Source organism: Aphidius gifuensis, linkage group LG6 (assembly GCF_014905175.1).
Source record: "Aphidius gifuensis isolate YNYX2018 linkage group LG6, ASM1490517v1, whole genome shotgun sequence".
Taxonomy (NCBI): domain Eukaryota; kingdom Metazoa; phylum Arthropoda; class Insecta; order Hymenoptera; family Braconidae; genus Aphidius; species Aphidius gifuensis.
In genome coordinates, this window is record NC_057793.1 from 11,275,482 (window position 1) to 11,297,014 (window position 21,533).

The 21,533-nt window shown below is 31.9% G+C and overlaps 2 protein-coding genes across 2 annotated transcripts; both read left to right on the plus strand.

Moving 5' to 3' along the window:
- The first annotated feature begins 4,288 nt into the window (after positions 1–4,288).
- LOC122859839 (J domain-containing protein DDB_G0295729-like) lies at positions 4,289–5,917 on the plus strand. The gene has a single exon (XM_044163522.1). The coding sequence runs from the start codon at positions 4,289–4,291 to the stop codon at positions 5,915–5,917; it is 1,629 nt and encodes a 542-aa protein (XP_044019457.1).
- Positions 5,918–6,109: 192 nt separating this feature from the next.
- LOC122859840 (cellular nucleic acid-binding protein homolog) lies at positions 6,110–6,898 on the plus strand. Its single transcript, XM_044163523.1, has one exon. The coding sequence runs from the start codon at positions 6,110–6,112 to the stop codon at positions 6,896–6,898; it is 789 nt and encodes a 262-aa protein (XP_044019458.1).
- Positions 6,899–21,533: the final 14,635 nt, after the last annotated feature.

Here is a 21,533-nt window from a genome sequence, read left to right on the forward strand (position 1 = left end):
CGCGGGACTTATTATCCGTTTTAAACAGCTAATAATAATGAATAAATTCATTTTAACAAATACATTTCACACACACTAATACTAAACTAATGAATTTAAACAGGCGGGATTTATCGTCCTTTTTCAACAATTAATACGCGTAATTTAATAGTAAATGAATTTAGTTAAATATTTGAAAGCTATTTTCCTGTTGCGCTAATTATTGCGTATACACTAATACTAAATTAATGAATTTTAAACACGTGTGATTTATTGTCTGTTTTAAGCAATGAATAATAATAAATAAATTCATTTTAAACATTTGGAATTTATTCTCTTATTTCAATAATTACTATACACACATTAACAATAAGTTAATTAATAAAAAAAAAAAAAAAAACACAATTTATCCAACCCTAAATATTTGAAGGATTAAAAGTCCTTTGTCATCAATAATTGGTACAAGTAAATAATAATTTAATTAATTAAACATTTGGGGTAACAAAAAAAAAAAAAAAAGAAAAACACGACAAGCGGGGAGAAACGGAACTAGAGGGAAGAAGTTCGGCCATCGCGGAAAAACTGAAAACACCCCTAAGGCCCAAACTCCTCCCCCAAATAGGCGCACGAGGAAAGCTAGACGAGCGGGCCTAGCCAACACCGAAGGGCGAGTCCCAACAACCCTTAGCCACCATTACAAAATGCAATGGCGGTACAACCCATCAATGTCGGCTGTCAAGTCCCCCTATTAACTAAAAACAACCTTTATTAAATCATTTCTAATAAATAAAAAAATCAATTGTATTTAAATAATTAATATATTATTATCCCCTTTTAAAATATTTATTTATTGATACAATTTTAATAAATAAAAACCGATTTTATTTAAATAATAAATATACTATTATCCCGTTGATAAATATTTAACATTTACATACTGCAAATTAATACAAAATCCGATTATATTTTAATAATTAGTACACTATTATTCCCTTTTAAAATATTTATTTATTTATACATAATAAATAAATAAAAACCGATTTTAATTAAATAATAGATATATTACTATTCCCTTTTTGAATATTCATTTATTTAAACAATTGTAATAAATAAACAATTGAGTTAATATTTTGTTTATATAATCGAGACATTATTGTTTTGATTTTTAATATTTTTATATTTAAACATTTTAAAATAAATAAACAACCGAGTTTATTTTTTTTTATATAATCGATATATTATTATTTCGATTTTAATACCTTTTTACATTTAAACATTTTAAATAAATAAACAACCGAGTTTATTTTTTTTTTATAAATCGATATATTATTATTTCGATTTTAATACCTTTTTACATTTAAACATTTTAAATAAATAAACAACCGAGTTAATTTTTTTTTTATATAATCGATATATTGTTAATTCGATTTTGATACCTCAATATTTAAACATTTTAAATCGAGTTTATTATTTTTTTTTATATAATCGATATATTATTATTTCGATTGTAATACCTTAATATTTAAACATTTTAAATCAAGTTTATAATTTTTTTTTATATAATCGATATATTATTATTTCGATTGTAATACCTTAATATTTAAACATTTTAAATCAAGCTTATTATTTTTTTTTTATATAATCGATATATTATTATTTCGATTGTAATACCTTAATATTTAAACATTTTAAATCAAGCTTATTATTTTTTTTTTATATAACCGATATATTATTATTTCGATTTTAATACCTTTTTACAGTTAAACATTTTAAATAAATAAACAACCGAGTTTATTTTTTTTTTATATAATCGATGTATTGTTAATTCGATTTTGATACCTCAATATTTAAACATTTTAAATCGAGTTTATTATTTTTTTTTATATATAATCGATATATTATTATTTCGATTATAATACCTTAATATTTAAACATTTTAAATCAAGCTTATCATTGTTTTATATAATCGATATATTATTATTTCGATTGTAATACCTTAATATTTAAACATTTTAAATCAAGCTTATAATTTTTTTTATATAATCGATATATTATTATTTCGATTTTAATACCTTTTTACATTTAAACATTTTAAATAAATAAACAACCGAGTTTATTTTTTTTTATATAATCGATATATTGTTAATTCGATTTTGATACCTCAATATTTAAACATTTTAAATCGAGTTTATTATTTTTTTTTATATATAATCGATATATTATTATTTCGATTATAATACCTTAATATTTAAACATTTTAAATCAAGCTTATAGATTTTTTTATATAATCGATATATTATTATTTCGATTTTAATACCTTTTTACATTTAAACATTTTAAATAAATAAACAACCGAGTTTATTTTTTTTTATAATCGATATATTGTTAATTCGATTTTGATACCTCAATATTTAAACATTTTAAATCGAGGTTATTAATTTTTTTTTATATAATCGATATATTTTTATTTCGATTTTAATACCTTTTACATTTAAACATTTTAAATAAATAAACAACCGAGTTTAATTTTTTTTATATAATCGATATATTGTTGATTCGATTTTGATACCTCAATATTTAAACATTTTAAATCGAGTTTATTATTTTTTTTATATAATCGATATATTATTATTTCGATTTTAATACCTTTTTACATTTAAACATTTTAAATAAATAAACAACCGAGTTATCTTTTTTTTTATAATCGATATATTATTATTTCATTTTTAATACCTTTTACATTTAAACATTTTTAATAAATAAACGATTGAGTTATTTTAAATAATCGATATACTATCACTCCCTTTTCAATATTCAACAATTTTATGTTATCAAATAATAAACAGTCGGTTTATTCTTGATTAATCGATATATTAACTATCAATAGTACATCGGTTGTGTCCAAATGATCGATAGGCTAATATCACCCCTTTAAATATATACCACCTACATTATAACAATTAGTAATAATATCAAATTAATTTAAATTACAAATTTTTTTTTTTTTCTTTTTCTGGAATACAAAAAGTATAAATAATAAATTTTTTTTCAACCATAACGGAAAATTAATTTCTTTCAGAAATATAAAAATTAAGATTACCCTTATAAATTTTAAAATAAAATTTAATTAATTAAAATTTAAACAATTTAAATTTTTAATTATTTACAAAAAAAAAAAAAAAAAACATTGCTTTTACTGGGACTCGAACCCACGTTTATGTTAAAATCAGTTACTTTTACAAGAAAGGAACTATCCAAATAGTTTATGAATATAAAATTAATATTATTCTTATGAATATTAAAATAAAATTTAATTAATTAAAATTTAAACAATTTAAATTTTTAATTATTTACAAAAAAAAAAAGAAAAAAAAAAAAACATTGTTTTTACTGGGACTTGAACCCACGCCTATGTTAAAAGCATTTGCTTTTACAAGTAACAAACTATCCAAATAAATTATGAATATAAAATTAATATTACTCTCATGAAACTTGAAATAAAATTTAATTAATTAATTAATTAAATTAATTAAAGAAATAAATCAATTTCTTTCACAATTAAGGAACTATAGATACAAAATTAATATTATTTTTATAAATTTTGAAATCAAATTTGATTAATTAAAGTTCAAACACTTCAAATTTTACTTAATTACAAAAAAAAAAAAAAAAAAAAAAAAAACATTGTGTTTACTGGGATTTGAACCCACGTCTAACTTGAAAGCATTTTCCTTCACAATTAAGGAACTATAGATATAGAATTAATATTACCTTTATGAAATTTTAAAATTAAATTTAATTGATAAAAATTTAAACACCTTAAATTTTATTTACTTACAAAAAAAAAAAAAAAAACAAACATCGCCTTATTGGGATTTGAACTCACATTTCTGTTAAAATTGTTTTCTTTGGCAACTAATGGATCATTCAAATAGTTTATGGATACAGAATTAATACTACTCCTATAAATTTGAAAATTAAAATTAATTAATTGAAATTTAACTTGTTTGAAAATTTTTTTTTATTCTCAGAAATTTTTGAAAATAAATAATAAATTTTTTTTGTATTATTATTTTTACCCTTCTTGAATTTTTGTTTTTCCTTACCTTACAAAAATTTTATAAATAATAGTTTGAGTTTATAATAATTTTTATTGATAAACTAACTAAAAATTTGGGGGGAATAAATAATAAAAACATTAACAAACAACAATAATCTTGCAACGAAATTCCCTTTATCAGATTTAATGGATGGTGGCCCTTATTCAGCCACATAAATTTTAGCATAGAAAATATTGTAATAATCTCTAATGTCGAGTAAAAACACGGAAATAAACCAACCTGTAAAAAGATATAATCTTAGACAAAGAGGGGATTTGTATTACGGCCCAGACAGGAAAAAATTGTCAGGAGCAGAAGCACGATCAATTAAAAAGAGAAATAGCTTAAAAAGTTCGGTATTACGGAAAAATCAATTCAAAAGCGGAGTAAACGAAAGTTTCAATTTAATAAACTTGAATACACCATTAAATCCAGGTAACCCGAATTTCGAGACAAGATTATATCAAGAAGAATCAGAAAAATTAAGATTCGAACTTGAAGAAGAAAGGAAAAATAAAGAAATTTCCGAAATTAAACAGAAAATTGAAGTAGAGCGAATAGAAGCAGAGAAATCCGATTTGGAACGCAAAAACAAAGACTTAAATGATTTTTGGAGCCAAAAATTGGAAGCCGACCGTCTCGCAAAAGAAAAATTTGAAAAAAGTCAAGAAATTAAAGTTTTTGGCGAGAACGTTAAGACTAGTTCGAGTTGGCAAAGTTTTAGTTCATTAACTAAATCGTTTTTTAGCAGTAGACAAAGCCAAGAAGTCAAAAATCAAATTGACAAAGAGATTCTAGAAAAAAGACCATCGCCATTGGAAAACGTAACTAAAACGCATGAACCAGAATTAACCAAAGTTATAATTAACACCTCAATAAAAGTCCATATTAATTCGCCCGCAATAAATATACATCATCATAACGATTCCATTATAACCAACGACGACGATAATTATAACGACAGCTACAGTAATTATATTGCAAGAAATACAACTTTGCCAGACAGCAACAGCAGTGACAGCAAGAGTGAAGCATCAATTGAACAAGAACAAGAAATATCGATAGAAAACTTGGAAGAACAATGTTGGGAAGACGAGCTTACTCAACAAGTTTTACAAGCACAAAATCTGATAGCTAAAATTGATCTCGAAAATACAAAGAAAAAAGAAAAAGAATTAAGAACAAGTCCAGTCGCAACTAATAATTTAAATAAGGGAAATAAGAACAACGATAATAAAAATACAGGTAATCTTAATATCGAGCCCGAACAAAGAATTCCAATAAATAACAAAATGGCGGACGCAACAGCAAAAAGATTGGCAGAGATCCAAGAAACAACACATCTCATGACTCTTATGAACAAATTATGTAAAAGTATTTCCACTTATACAGGTAAATCACAAGAACTCACAAGATTCAGAATAGAATGTGAGGAAAGTCGAGACTATGTGGGTAAGGACCTAGAAAAGAATTTGGTTGAAATGATAGTACGTACCAAAGTAAGTAGAGAAGTACGTGATGATATGACTCAAAAAAAATTTGAAAGCATTGAAGATTTGATGAAGTCACTCAGGGAATTGATAAGCAAAACCAAAAACGAAAAAGTGTTAATCGGGGAAGCTTTCAAACTCATTCAGAGAAATAATGAACCCATAAGAAACTTCGTCAAAAGAATTCGAGAATGCACAAATTTTATTGAAGAAATGCATACACCCGCAGAAAATGAAAGACCAAAGCAAATCAAAAATGAAATGAAAGAACTAGCAAAAAACGTACTAAGGTCGGGAATCAAGCCTGAACTTGGTGATTACATAAACTGGTCTGAAGATTATGAATAGATTATACAACAAGCAGCAGAGAGAGAGGAAGAATTAGCCAGGAGGGCAACATTAGGCAGAGAAGAAACTAAGAAAAGAACTTTCGAAGTTAACTTTTGCCAATTATGTCAAGAAAAAGACCACGTAGCACCACAATGTAAATTAGCTAAGCCTCAAATAGCAGGGGACGAAAAGCCTACGTCATTTAAAGAAATGAAGGTATGCTTCAAGTGTAGACAAAAGGGACATTTTGCAAGCGAATGTACTCAAGAGTTTATCACTTTGAAACAATGCACAAAATGTAATGGTAAAAACCATTCAGAACAAGATTGTTGGAAAAATAAGAATCAACAAAAATGCCAATTGTGTGACAGTACGGAACACATAGCAAAAAATTGCCCAACAATCGCGTCAAAACTAGAAAATGACAAAGTATGTCAGATTTGCGACATTAAAGGTCATGACGCAAAAACCTGCTATAAGATTGGAAATTATGTCCGACCACAACAAAACTACGCATCACCAACATGCCAATTATGTGGAATAAGGGGGCATGCTGCAAGAAATTGCGGAATGCAACGAGAAAATCAACAGCGTCCGCAAGTAAGATTTAATGAAAAACCAACACCAATGTGGAATCAACGCCCTACTTGCCAACTATGTAATATAATTGGTCACCAAGCAAAAGATTGCAATCAGCGACGACGGTCAAACAATGGTTATAATAATGGTTATAATAATGGTTACAATAATGGTAATAATGGTAGCTATTATAATGGTAATAAAAATGGCTACAATAATAATTACACGAACGGTTATAATAATGGAAATAATATGGGTAATAATAATGGTAACATGATGGGTAATAAATATGCGGATAATAGAAAAGACGGTTCAATTCGAGGGTGCGATTTCTGCAAGGGTGATGATCATATAGAAATGAATTGTGTTAAGAAAAAATTCCAACAAAGAGTGCAGGGAAACTTGCAACCGTCCCTCTAAGCGAGGAGGGACGGCGTAAACTAATAATTAAAGAAATTAATAGTAAAAATATTGCGGCTATGGAGGCAACTGGTTTTATATCCGATAATAATTGCGTAATTATTAAAGAAATAGATAATGATTTAAATAATGAAATGTTAAAAATAAATAAGAAAGTAGAGTCAATTAAAATAAATAAACCAGTTATCACCATAAATGCAACAAATTTTAACACTATTCCCTATATAGAGATCAAGCTAAATAACGGTAATGAAACGGTAAAAATGATGTTAGATTCGGGAGCAACCCCGAATTTATTAAAAAAATCTCAGGCATCAGGCCTTGAGATAAATGAAGGCGAAATAGAAACCTTGCAAGGCATATCGGAGGGCCTTATAAATACATTGGGAAAAGCTAAAATAAATATTTTGGGCAAAGAAATAATCTGCCTAATCATTCCTGACGAAGTACCTATTAATTGCGCAGGTATTTTGGGTTCGGAATTTTTCGAATCAACAGGCGCAATTATAAACTTCGATAAACATATATTGGAAATTAATGAAAAATCTATTGTCTTTGAAAACCCAAAAATAGAAGGGTTTATTATAGGACCAGAAATAAATATGGTCGATTTCAAAACGGTAAACGACATGCTCGAGAGAACGATGGAATCCGGAACCGGAAATTCTCTGGAGAATACCAAATTGATTTCAAATGAAAAATTATTAGAAACAAATGATATTGATTTAAATGAAATTTCTTTGAGTAGGGTTTCAACTGAAAAATTATTAAATACAAATAATATTGATTTAAATGAAATTCCTTTGAGTAGGGTTTCAAATGAAAAATTATTAGAAACAAATGATATTGATTTAAATGAAATTTCTTTGAGTAGGGTTTCAACTGAAAAATTATTAAATACAAATAATATTGATTTAAATGAAATTCCTTTGAGTAGGTTTTCAAATGAAAAATTATTAAAATTAAACGAAATTCCTTTGGGTAGGGTTTCAAATGAAAAATTATTAAAAATAAATGATATTGATTTAAACGAAATTCCTTTGAGTAGGGTTTCAAATGAAAAATTATTAAAAATAAATGATATTGATTTAAATGAAATTCCTTTGAGTAGGGTTTCAAATGAAAAATTATTAAAAACAAATGATATTGATTTAAATGAAATTCCTTTGAGTAGGGTTTCAAATGAAAAATTATTAAAAATAAATGATATTGATTTAAATGAAATTCCTTTGAATGAAAATAAAAATGAAACTAAAATTTTTAATCCATATAATAATAAAGCGTTTAATAGTATCAAAAAGAAAAAAGAAAATTGGCGAAGAAATTCTGATGTTAAAGTAAATAAAAACAAATTAGATTTTCCAAATAATACAGAGTCCAATTTTTTCGGATATGCTTCGGATAAACTCAACTAATAAAATATATACAATAAATGAAGTAAAAATTATGACACGTTACGATAAAGTTAAAGAATTATTAAGACTTGAACACTTAAATGCGGAAGAGTTGGACCATGTATGTAACATAATAAAAAAATATTCTGACAGGTTCCAATTACCTGATGAACCACTGAGTTCAACACATTTGGTTCGTCATCGTATTCCTACGACAGACGAACTCCCCATAAATAATAAAATTTATAGACCTCCTCATAATTTGCGGGAAGAAGTCGAGAGACAGGTACAAGAGGGAGTTTTGAAGGGTATAATTAAACCTTCAGAAAGCCCTTATAATTGTCCTGTCTGGATTGTCCCTAAAAAGCCTGATTCTAAAGGCAATATTAGACATAGAATGGTAATTGATTATAGACCATTAAATGAAAAAACTATTCCGGATGCGTTTCCGCTGCCCAACATTACGGATATATTAGACCAGTTGGGGGGTTCAAAATATTTCTCTGTATTTGACTTAGCATCTGGATACCATCAAATAGAAATGGATTCCAAAGATGCGCACAAGACTGCTTTTTCAACTCCACGTGGTCACTGGGAGTTCACGCGCATGCCGTTTGGCCTGGCAAATTCCCCCGCGACATTCCAGCGATTAATGAATTTAGTCTTTGTCGGTATGCAAGAAATCTCCATGTTCATCTACCTAGACGACATAGTCATTTTTGCAAAAACCCTCGAAGAACATGACGAAAAAATCATGGAAATGATGGAAAGACTTCGTAAGGCCAACCTGCGCTTGCAACCAGACAAGTGCGAGTTCTTAAAACCGGAAGTACATTATTTAGGCCACGTGATTGGCGAAAACGGGGTCAAACCCGACCCAAAAAAAATCGAAGCGGTTAAAAACTTCCCTAAGCTCAAAAACCAAAAGAATGTTCGTCAATTCTTAGGGCTTAGTGGATATTACCGCAGATTCATAAAAAATTATTCGAAAATTGCAAAACCTCTTACAAAATTACTGCAAGATGGCGTAGAATTTGTGTGGGGAAAAGAGGAAGAGGAAGCATTTGTTACTCTAAAAAACCTCCTTTGTAACGCACCGATTCTACAGTATCCGGATTTGAGTAAACCGTACATCATCACTACGGATGCTTCCGGATACGCAATAGGTGGTGTTTTGTCACAAGGCGAAATTGGAAATGATAAACCAATCGCCTACTTTTCGAGAGCTCTTAGAGGAGCTGAGCTGAATTATAGTACGTACGAGAAAGAAGCCAGAGCCATTTTAGACTCGGTGGTGAATTTCCGAACTTACGTGTATAATTCAGAATTCACAGTAGTAACTGACCACGAAGCTTTAAAGTGGTTCAGTAACCCAGTAAATAATAATAATAGAATATGTAAATGGAGGTTAAAATTAGCCCAATATAAATTCAATGTAGTCTATAAATCAGGCAAATTAAATTTGAACGCAGACGCTTTATCCAGGAACCCCGTAGAGGGACCTGAAAGCGAATGCGGAAAAGATATTTTTGTTGTCACAAGAAACCAAAATAGGAAGCCTCAACCTATTGTTGAAACAAGGCCTCTTGAGGTGGTGACAACACCAGAACCCACTCAGAAAAAGAGGGGTAGACCAAAAAAATTAAAACCTTTTGTAACGAATAAGCCTCCAATTTTATTGAAAAAGAGAGGCAGGCCCAAAAAAGGGGAACTTTTGGAAACAAAGGGAACCCCAACTTCTCTGAAAAAAAGGGGCAGACCCAAAAAGATTCTACCTTCTTCCGAATCGCAAGAGGGGGGAGATTCAAAAGGTGAAACAGTCAAAATTACAACAAGTAAACATCCAATTGATGTTGAAATAGCTGTAGACTTGCCAAATAATATAGACCAAATTAATAAAGACGACTCAGACTCCCAAGACTCAGAAGTGAGCGAGGACGAGATCGAAACTCAAATTGAACACAGTTCGAAAAATATTATAACTTCTAGAGAACCCTTCCAAGTTCAAAAGAACCATAAAATGTATTTCGTATCAGAAAACGGCGAACCTTGTGATTCAGGCGCCAAAGAATTATGTAAAAAACATAGTAATATTTTAAAACACCCTGTCGAAGCAGGAAAAGCAAGTTGTAAAGTGGTGGGTAAGAAACTTCATTTTCCTCTTGTAATAAAAAAAAGGGAGGGGGAGTCATTACTTACAATGATTAAACATATAAGAGGAGCATTAAACCATGCTCACGAGATTATGTTGGAAAAAGAAATAGAATCTGTAGTCATTTCAAAATCAAATAAAGTTTGCAATATAGAATGGACGGAAATTTTAGAAATAATAAAAGAAGAATTTATGAATAGTCAAATTAAAATTATTATTTGTACAAATGAAATCGAATTTGTTGATATAAAAGAAAGGGATCAAATTTTTAATGAGGCCCATCAGGCACCCATAGGGCATATAAAGGTAAATAAAACTTACAATAGAATTAAAGAAAGATTTTATTGGGAAAATTTAAAAGAAGATATCCAGTCACGAATACAACATTGCTTAGACTGCCAGAAAAATAAATTTGTTCGTAAAAGAACAAAACAACCAATGGTAATTACCGATACACCAAGGTCCGCTTTTGAAAAAATTGCCATGGACGTGGTAGGCCCTTTAGCCACCACTAAATCAGGCAATCAATGCATCCTTACCATGCAGTGTTTATTGACCAAATTTGTAGTGGCAGTAGCCATTCCTAACCAAACTACCCCAGAAATAATCAAAGCCTTCATTGATAATTTCGTAAGCCTTTACGGTACTCCAGTCACAATCCTCAGTGACAGGGGAAGAAATTTCGAGAGTCAGCTTTTAAGGGCAATGGCTGGCCGATTTAAAATTAATAAATGTCGAACTACTGCTTTTCATCCACAGAGCAATGGCTCATTAGAGAGATCACATCACCCGTTGGGGGAGTATCTCAAACATTATGTAAATAATAAAAAGGATGATTGGGATGAATGGCTCAAATTGGCAATTTTGTCTTACAATACGAGCGTCCATGAATCCACAAAATTTACTCCATATGAATTAGTCTATGGAAAAAGAGCCAGACTACCGTCATGTAAACCGTTACTAGAGTCGGAAAGAATACCCACATTTCAAGGGTACATGGAAGACCTAGTCACGAACATACATGAAATTCAAGATTGCGCAAGACGCAACCTAATTCAAAGCAAAGAAAAAACAAAAAAATACTATGACCAGAAATTAAACCCAGTAAATTTTAAGATTGGAGATTACGTTTACATTGAAAAAGGACCCAAACCAGGGAAGCTTTACCCTTACTGGGATGGACCTTTTGAAATTTTAAATGTGACGGATAGAGGAGAGGTGGAACTGATAGACGGTGGAAAAAGGGAAGAAGTTTCCCCAAACCGTCTCAGGTTATCTAAAATCTCGCCTGAAGAGGCTAAAATACTTGATAAAAATAAAACTAAATTAAGAGAATTAGAGCAAGAGGAGGAAATTACATATAATTAATAAATAAAACACTCACTTACAAAGTCTGTTCCGCATGTTTAGTAAATAAGGTAGATATTTTGGACTAACAGTCAACTCCGTCTCCAGTGAGTCCAAACTTACTGTGGGGGGGGAAGCGGGAGTCCAAAAGAGTAGAAACCGGTGTAAATAACATTGTATAGATGCCAGAGTATTATAATAATAATTTACAGATGATTAGGAAAAGCGTAGCCATATTGATACTAGCGTTAGCCACGGTCGAGGCCCTCATTGGGTTCGATTGCACTGGACCCATGCTAAACACCACCACTATTTCGTTACTGGACGTCGACGAGTGTGATATCGCTCGAGAGCCAGTGAAGACTAGCAAAGCACGGGTGATGCTGAGCGAGCTAGCCACGTACACCCAGGCGGAAGCGTGGCTGTGTAAGGTTGAAGTATCTAGAATAGTCTTCAACTGTGGAGCCGCCACAGATTATGTAGCCATTACCAATAATGGCAACGCTAAATATATAAATCCTATTTCAAGGGATGCGTGTAAAACGCTTTATAATCACGGTACGGTGACAGTCGGCAACACGGTTATACAGCAACTGTCACCAAACATTGTAAATTATAGAGCTGTTACACTGGCAGGAAGTGCGAACTCAGATGGAGATTGTTCAGGGGCAAGTTATTCGGATGCTTATGGAAGCTGGAACCATGTTGTCGTAACAGCCTCCATAACCATCACATACACAAAACAAAACGCTAGAGTTAAGTTAGAACAAGACAAAATCCATTTTAGTTCGGGAACTTCTTGCCAGTTGAGTGCTGAAACATGTATCGACATGTACGGCGGTTATGCCTTCTGGGACAGTAGACCATCAAACCAATGGTGCGACTCAGAAAAATACATATGGAATATGGTATGGTCAGGCTGATATAACAGAAAGCAAGGAAGGTACAGTTTATACAGTAGCTCACGACGATTATAGTTTTTCTCTTAAAACAAAAAGCTCATTTGAAAATTGCGGCGTTAAAATAATTTCTACCGAACACCCCCGTTTATTTATAACAGAAGGTCAATCACTTTCAACCAAAGAAAGAAATGATCTTGAAACCCACGATATAATGAGAGTTATGTAAATGCTAAGTTCGTTTATGTAGAGCGTTGGGCAAGGAATCAGATGAGCGATTTATATTATAATTTATTAGAAAATGAATGTAGATTAGAAAGAAAACAACTGCGTGCAAGCCTGTCCCTCGCTGCAAACCTCCCCGATGAATTCGCCTACCAATATATGGGTAAACCTGGTTACACAGCAGTAGCAGGGGAAGTAGTTCATATGATCCAATGTGTAGCCGTGGAGGTAAAAATAAGACAAGATGGTAAATGCTACAGCAATTTACCTATCACGAAAGGTAGAAATGAAAGTATGTTCATGACTCCTCGCACACACATCATAACCCCTGAGGCAACTCAACTACCATGTAACGGTCCCCTACCACAATATTTTAAAATTGACAATCTATGGTACAAATTCATTCCTAACCCAGTTTTGGGAGAAACACCTTCAATCTTGAAACCTGCCACTACAGCTAGCTGGAGATGCAATGCATTGACAGAATTAGCCTCATCAGGTATTTACACCTCAGAGGATCTAGAGAACATGAGAGAAAGAATCATGTTCCCTATTGAGAGATCCATGATATTGAGCGACTTCGCAGCTCAAGCTTCTGGTACAAATCTTGTATACGCTAAAAGATCCTATATGGGGATCTTCAGCGATGAAGATTTTGAAAAGATATCTGAAAGTGTTTGGGAAAAGACATGGGGTAAATTCACCTACTTTGGTAATATTAGCGCTGGAATTATTGGAATATTTACTATTGTGCACATTTTTAAGACAATAGCGGATACCATTCTACATGGTTACGCCCTCCACGCTGTATACGGTTGGTCAGTACATCTATTAGCAGTACTATGGTCAACTCTGGCCACTGGGCTCTTACACGAGCGTAAAACTAAGCGAACTAACGATGGGGAATACTTCAAAGAGACCTCTCCTGACATCGAACTGCTCCCCCAAAAACGTAGAAACAGGCTTGTACCCAACCGCTCCCGCCAATAACGACTACCGCTCGATTCCCCAACCAAAACCCACATAATTATTTATAAGATTCAAGAAAAGTAATAATAATAATAATAATAATAAGTTAAAAATTAAGTTACGTTTAATAAACATCATGAAAAACAATGAAAGGTAATAAATCTACGATATATGTGTGTTGGGTTGGTCTTTGTTTTAATTTGATTATAGATGGAAGCACAGCATATTGTAAATAAAGATCTATCACCGGAGGATTCCAAACCCGAATCGCTCATGGACGAATCAATAGAAATGAACTTTATGAGAAAACAAAATCAACCTCTGGGATGGTTACTCACACAAAGACAAACTCACGGAATACGGGGGATAGAATGGTCTCTCTCCTGTAGTACCAGGGTTTGCGAGTGGAGACGGTATACCAAAGAATTAGAACTTCAAAAAACAATGGAAAAAATTGCTTCCGCCATATATCGACCATATTCCAATGACGACAACGTATTAGGTGAACACGTTTGGGATCCAAGGACTTCGACATCAAGGAGACCACTCAGAAAAAAAAGAAGATTAACCAAGAATTCATCTAGAACAAACAATAACACAGTTCCACCACAACCTGGCCAAAACAGCGTTGGTGAAGGGAACTGGTTATTCGATGATGTTCCTCCTCCACGAACGTCAGGACGATACACACCACTGCAGTGCTAGGTGTCTACAAAAGTCCGATGATGCCGGACCTCTGGATGGTGGTCCTCCTATATTCTCACTTTACCATGATGTCTAACAATTAAAAACACCAATAATTTTTTTATATAAATAATAATTTTTTTTATTATTTTAAATTTCATTGTTATAATTTACGCCCTAAACAATTATTCCTATATCATATAAGTAACTAATTTTAATGTTTTTTGTCTGAAAAATACCCTTCTCCGATTGAAGGAATAATTAATCATGAATTAATTACCCCTTCAAGGAAGGCCACTACTACGATAATTCGTCTGCTAGATCTAAGTTACGTAAGAAAATTCGTGTCGAGTAGGTAAAAATACTAAAAGAAATCCGCATGTCTGCCTACTATTACAGAATGATACCATCGAAAAATGGCAGCGCCACAATATTTAATAGCAGCAGAAAACCTGCGAAAATGCCAACTACGAAGGTGTTCAATAGAATGGTCTTCTGCCCAGCTGAAAAGAGTGGTTTTAGCCAGAAGAACAAGTTGTGCCAGCTTGTTCTATGGTATCAGTCCAGCCTCTTGCATACAATTAAAAGAGGGTGTAGACACAGTAATTATTAAAAAGAAACCAAACGACCCGAGGGAAGAATTGTTGTGTGTACCGTGTTACGCAAAAACATTCAGAAATTCAGAATCTCGTTTCCACAAAATTGTACATAGGTTTCATCTGTTAACTTTAGAAAGAAACTTTAATTTAAATTGCCATAAATGCCAACAAACCCTGTTAATAGAAAAACGGGCGGAAGAGTGTGAAGACTGTTTAGCGGAATATGTCCTTCATGATAACCTGCTAAACGAATATAAGACAGTCATAGTGCGGGGTTTCATTAGTACACCTTGGGAACCAGCATCAAATTTGAACTGGCTACACCCATCGAATACCGTAACAAATCGAAATCCCCCACACAAACTGACACCAAGAGATTATGTTATTCAAATGAAAACAAAACCCACAAATGTATGCCCAACTGCCCCAATTAAACTTACCAGTCGGGGACCCGACGACACTCACAAGGATGAGTTTCGTTACAATTTAATTAGAACCCAGAAAGCAGAAGCGACGGTCAAAAATCACAAAGTTCAATGTCAACTCTGTGGTAACGACCACACTGCAGGACAATGTCCAAATTGGTTGGCAGCAAAATTAGCTACTATTAAGTTAGAGTTAATCGAAGATAAGCTGGAAACATTTGACAATTTAGACGACAGAGATTGTGAATACTGCAAATCAGGATATCACATCACTAACTGTTGTCCAAGTTTGTGGTCTTTAATCAATCTTGATCAAAGCCAAGCAAAGGTTATTCAACAACGGAAAATTCTGGAACAGCGGAAAGCATCAGAGAAAAAATGTTCCAAGGGTAAACCCACTGTACCTGTATCTCGTCGCCGATGTTATTCATGTGGTAACATTGGTCATATCGCAGTAAACTGCCAAAGCCTCAAAAAAAGGTCTACCTCCACAAATCCAATAACCTTCACAATAAAAAATATGAACCCTAGCACAACTTCCCAGTATCGTGGAAGCATAAGAAATTTCTACTAAGAAAGACAAGCGAAAGACAGGAGGAGTAGTATAAAAAAAAAAAAAAAACATTATTAAACAAACAAAAAAAAAATAAACAAAAAAAAAAAAGAAGGAAAATTTTCTCATATCTCTAATTATTAGATTCTTTTCAAATAAACCATATCATATAAATGGTAGAGACCATTAACTTTAAGAAATTTTTACTATTAATAAATTTAAAAAGATTAAACATTAGGGTCCTTTCTTCCTTCTGGGTTAATTTCTAATAATTACAAATAATTATGTCCTAGGATAGAAGGATGAACAATCGCAATAAGTTGTTATTCTTCTAAAATAAAATATAGTTAGAACTTAACGATTAGAAATAATTTGGGTAATGTTGTATAAAAATAAATGTGTGAACTAATGAATTTTGCAAATCTGTTTAGATTTTTATAAATTTTTGTGAGCTTATCAACCAATCAACACACCACCATGATTTCTAAATACGTCACATGTCAATATACCGTGACACAAGATCCAAAGTGGGAGGAGTTCGACGTCTTACTCTCTCCAAAGGAGATTACCTCGATGCTGTCAGGTCACTGAAGCATGCGGAAGCGGGACATCCAACCAAGCCAGGTCAAAGATTTGGTGGTATACCGCAGCAAGGATAGATACGCAGAGACCTTTTACTGCGTAAGCTGCACATGACATAGCACGAGATAATACAACAGAAGAAATATATGAAGTAACCCATAACACAACACTATGGGCCAATAACCATGACCAGGTGGATATTTACTGTGGACGATGCAAACTATTGATAGCAAAATTCCACCTAGTAAATGTGCACAATGTGCATACGGAGATAAGGGCTGGGGAATAGACCAAGGTCTCCTCAAGTCCCTCATGGAAAAGCAATTAGAAAAAGCAGCAGAAGAAGACTGGGTAGAAACAGAAGAGAACATAGGCTTGGAAACACTATTCCAAGACTCAACTGATAAATGCACACAATGCAACGGAGGTCATGATACAAAATATTGTCCTCAAGAATTAACAACCACAAAAGAACAAATAAAATCAAGGAAAACCTTCCAATACCTGCGAGGGTGTTACCGTCCCGGTTGCCCACTAGACATGGTATCCAATAACCTAGAAAATGGAGAGAGGGCAAATCAACGTTGAAGAAGAGCTCGGAAGCTGGAGTCCTGTTCTGTCTCAAAGGGCTCCCTATATCAGCGGAGTCACTATTCATCAAGCAGAAGGAGAAGAACTATTTGTGCGACATGTACATACAAAAGTGACCTAATAAAGTATCACAACCAATACACCTACATAGACCATCCTCACATGTGGTCTGACGATCCAGAACTACCACTCAGCTGTGCAAACTGCACTAAGATATTGTTGGAACCACACGATCCAAATAAATGTGCAGATTGTGTTAGAGAATTTTGACCTTCAAGGATCTCAAAGAACTTTACGCCCAGAGAATAGCCAAGGCTGCAAAAAGAGCCTGAGCCCAGCCTTAAAACTTCAAAAACGTCAACAACCTCCAAGAATTTCAACAACTTCAAGAACTTCTCAAGAACGCCAAACATTAACCAACTTCAAGAACTTCAAATTCAAGAACGTTAAACTTTAAACAACTTCAAGAACGTCAAACATTAAACCAATTCAAGAACCTAAATCCAAGAACGTTAAACTTTAAACAACTTCAAGAACTTCAAACTTCAAGAACGTCAAACATTAACCAACTTCAAGAACTTCAACGTCAGAACTCTCAAGAGTCTCACGAATCGATATTAAGAACTTCTGTAATATAAATTTAAGGTAAAATAAGTAAAGTAACACGGAAATACGTCTTCCTCCGTTTACGTACATTTTCGTTCCCCTGAACGACAGGTTTTACTGTGAGGGTGAAATATCCGGCGGTAAGCCCCACTAATCTTTTTAATTTCCTTTTATTATCATATAAATTAAATATTCAGGCTACTTTTTAATACCCCTAGCTCCATATTACAGAACGTCCGTTACAATATTTAAGGGAGCTAGAGGTTTTGCACCCCAACAAACCACTTGAGCCGGCACTTTGCCAAGCGCATCTACCGCCAATTTTATTTTGAAAATTAAATATAATTAATATTAATGAGTGATATCGACAGAATCCAAAAATATAGGGATTCTCTGTACCACTCATGTCATAACAGACAAGTAGAAGTAATTTTAATTAAAGTTGGAAAATCGCAAGATTTTCCTCACCAATAGGAAATAGTCGACAGAAGAAAGTGAATTCAAGGAGGAAAACCGAACATCCCCGAAGGATCCCCACCTACCCTTATGTTCTGAGGGCATCGAGCGAGATCGATCGCTAGATCTCGGTCACCGGTCAGAGTTAGTTCCTTGACCTACACCAGCTCTTCTTCCAGCCTAACCAGTATAGGCACTTTGCCTCGTCGCATTTTAATTGCTTTAAAAACTTAGAATATTTTCTACGAATCAGCACAAATCTAAAGTTATACTTATTCAATATTTCATTGATTATTTTATCAATTTATTACTTCAATATTTAAGTAACATTTGTTACTTAAATCAGTAATTTAAATCATTAAATCACTTACAAATTTAACTTGAATAAATTACGACCGCATGGTCTAAAATTTTCTTGCTTGAGTAAATTAAATTTAAAGCACGTATTGTGGTATTTTCTAATCAAATAAATATTGAATAGAATAAATTTTGCGATAATAAATAATCAATTATTTATTTAAAATAATAAATATTTAATTATACAAATTTACGACCCGTGGTCAGCTATCAACAACAGTGAATACAATTTATAAAATACAGTGAAAAGTCTCGTATAATAATTTTATTTTAAATTCAAATAAAATATTTGCTGTGGATTTTATTGTAAAGTCAGTGCATGTTCATGTCAACAATTTTGGACATAATTTAATCGTCGATCACATACAACCAGTTCCGTACACGCATTATATATATATATATATATATATTTTGCACATTACTGGCGATATTGTAACCAAGCCAACCTGTCAATTTTGCGAGTTGCCCTGAGGTCGAACCAAGGTACACGCCGTCCCTAGATTGCTAGATTAAATCACCGTCCATCAATAAGTACTTTTCTTTAAATAAATTTTGTTCAGTGTTTGTTCTGTGAATTTATGACAAGTGTAAAAATATTAATATTGTAAAAGCCAAGCGTCATCGTAGCGTCAATGTAGAGTCAGTGATTTGATTAATTAATCGACTGGATTGCTTCTCAATCCCGTCGCTTGTATTTCGGCCGTCATAATTTGAATATTAATCGGGTAACTCGCGATTTTGATATTTCTCTGTCTCTGACTCCGTCACGACCGCATGGCTTTAGGTTCTCTCTTTTCGACGCGACGCGCGAGTAAAATTTAATTGGGTTACATGTTTTTATAATTGTTTTGTATCGCATTTTCATGTAATAGCAACAGGGTAATTTTACAAATAAATTGTGCTCCAATTTTTACCGAATTTACAAGTGTTATTTAATATTATTTCTACCGCATTATTGTGTTATATTTTCGCGTATTTTTCAGGTTCCTTTTTACCTCTCCCTACATTACGCATTTCCGTCTCCCTACCATTCTTATGCGCCATTGCTGCGCAGGAAAAACAGGGTTAATTAAAATACATATCTAGTTGGATTATTTTACAGGGCAATATTGATTGTCTAATAAATGATCCGGCTACGATATTTCAATTTCTTTGGCATAATTAATTTCGTATAAATTAACATGTGACAACTTCCTTTACTTCGCTACTATTTTTCCTATAGCTTTTTATTCATTTAAATAGATAAAGAGCTATGGGAAAAATATTAGCTAAGGAAAGGATGTTGCCTGCATGTTTATTTCTTTGGCAAAATTTGTTTCGTATAAATTAACATGTGACAACTTCCTTTCCTTAGCTACTATTTTTCTTATAGCTTTTTATTAATTTAAATAAATAAAAAGCTATGGAAAAAATCATAGCTAAGGAAATTTATATTTGCCTATTTTAATAAAGGAAAATTAATTTCGTATAAATTGACATGTGACAACTTCCTTTCCTAAGCTACCATTTTTCGTATGACCATTCATTAATTTTAATAAATAGAAAGCTATGGGATAAATTATATCTAAGGAAAGGATGTTGTCTGCATGTTTATTTCTTTGGCAAAATTAATTTCGTATAAATTAACATGTGACAACTTCCTTTCCTGAGCTACCATTTTTCCTATAGTTTTTTGTTAATTTGAATAAATAAAAAGCTATGGGAAAAATTATAGCTGAGGAAAGAATGTTGTCTGCATGTTTATTTCTTTGGCATAATTAATTTCGTATAAATTAACATGTGACAACTTCCTTTCCTTAGCTACCATTTTTCCTATGACAATTCATCAATTTAAATAAATAGAAAGCTATGGGATAAATTATATCTAAGGAAAGGATGTTGTCTGCATGTTTATTTCTTTGCCAAAATTAATTTCGTATAAATTAACATGTGACAACTTCCTTTTCTTAGCTACCATTTTTCTTATGACCATTTATTAATTTAAATAAATAGAAAGCTATGGGAAAAATTATAGCTAAGGAAAGGATGTTGTCTGCATGTTTATTTCTTTGCCAAAATTCATTTCGTATAAATTAACATGTGACAACTTCCTTTTCTTAGCTACCATTTTTCTTATGACCATTTATTAATTTGAATAAATAGAAATCTATGGGAAAAATTATAGCTAAGGAAAGGATGTTGTCTGCATGTTTATTCTTTTGACAAAATTATTTTCGTATAAATTAACATGTGACAACTTCCTTTTCTTAGCTACCATTTTTCTTATGACCATTTATTAATTTAAATAAATAGAAAGCTATGGGAAAAATTATAGCTAAGGAAAGGATGTTGTCTGCATGTTTATTTCTTTGCCAAAATTCATTTCGTATAAATTAACATGTGACAACTTCCTTTTCTTAGCTACCATTTTTCTTATGACCATTTATTAATTTGAATAAATAGAAATCTATGGGATAAATTATATCTCAGGAAAGGATGTTGTCTGCATGTTTATTTCTTTGCCAAAATTAATTTCGTATAAATTAACATGTGACAACTTCCTTTTCTTAGCTACCATTTTTCTTATGACCATTCATTAATTTAAATAAATAGAAAGCTATGGAAAAAATTATAGCTAAGGAAAATCATTGTCTACATGTTCTTTGGCATAATTAATTTCGTATAAATTAACATGTGACAACTTCCTTTCCTTAGCTACCATTTTTCCTATAGTTTTTTGTTAATTTGAATAAATAAAAAGCTATGGGAAAAATTATAGCTAAGGAAAGGATGTTGTCTGCATGTTTATTTCTTTGG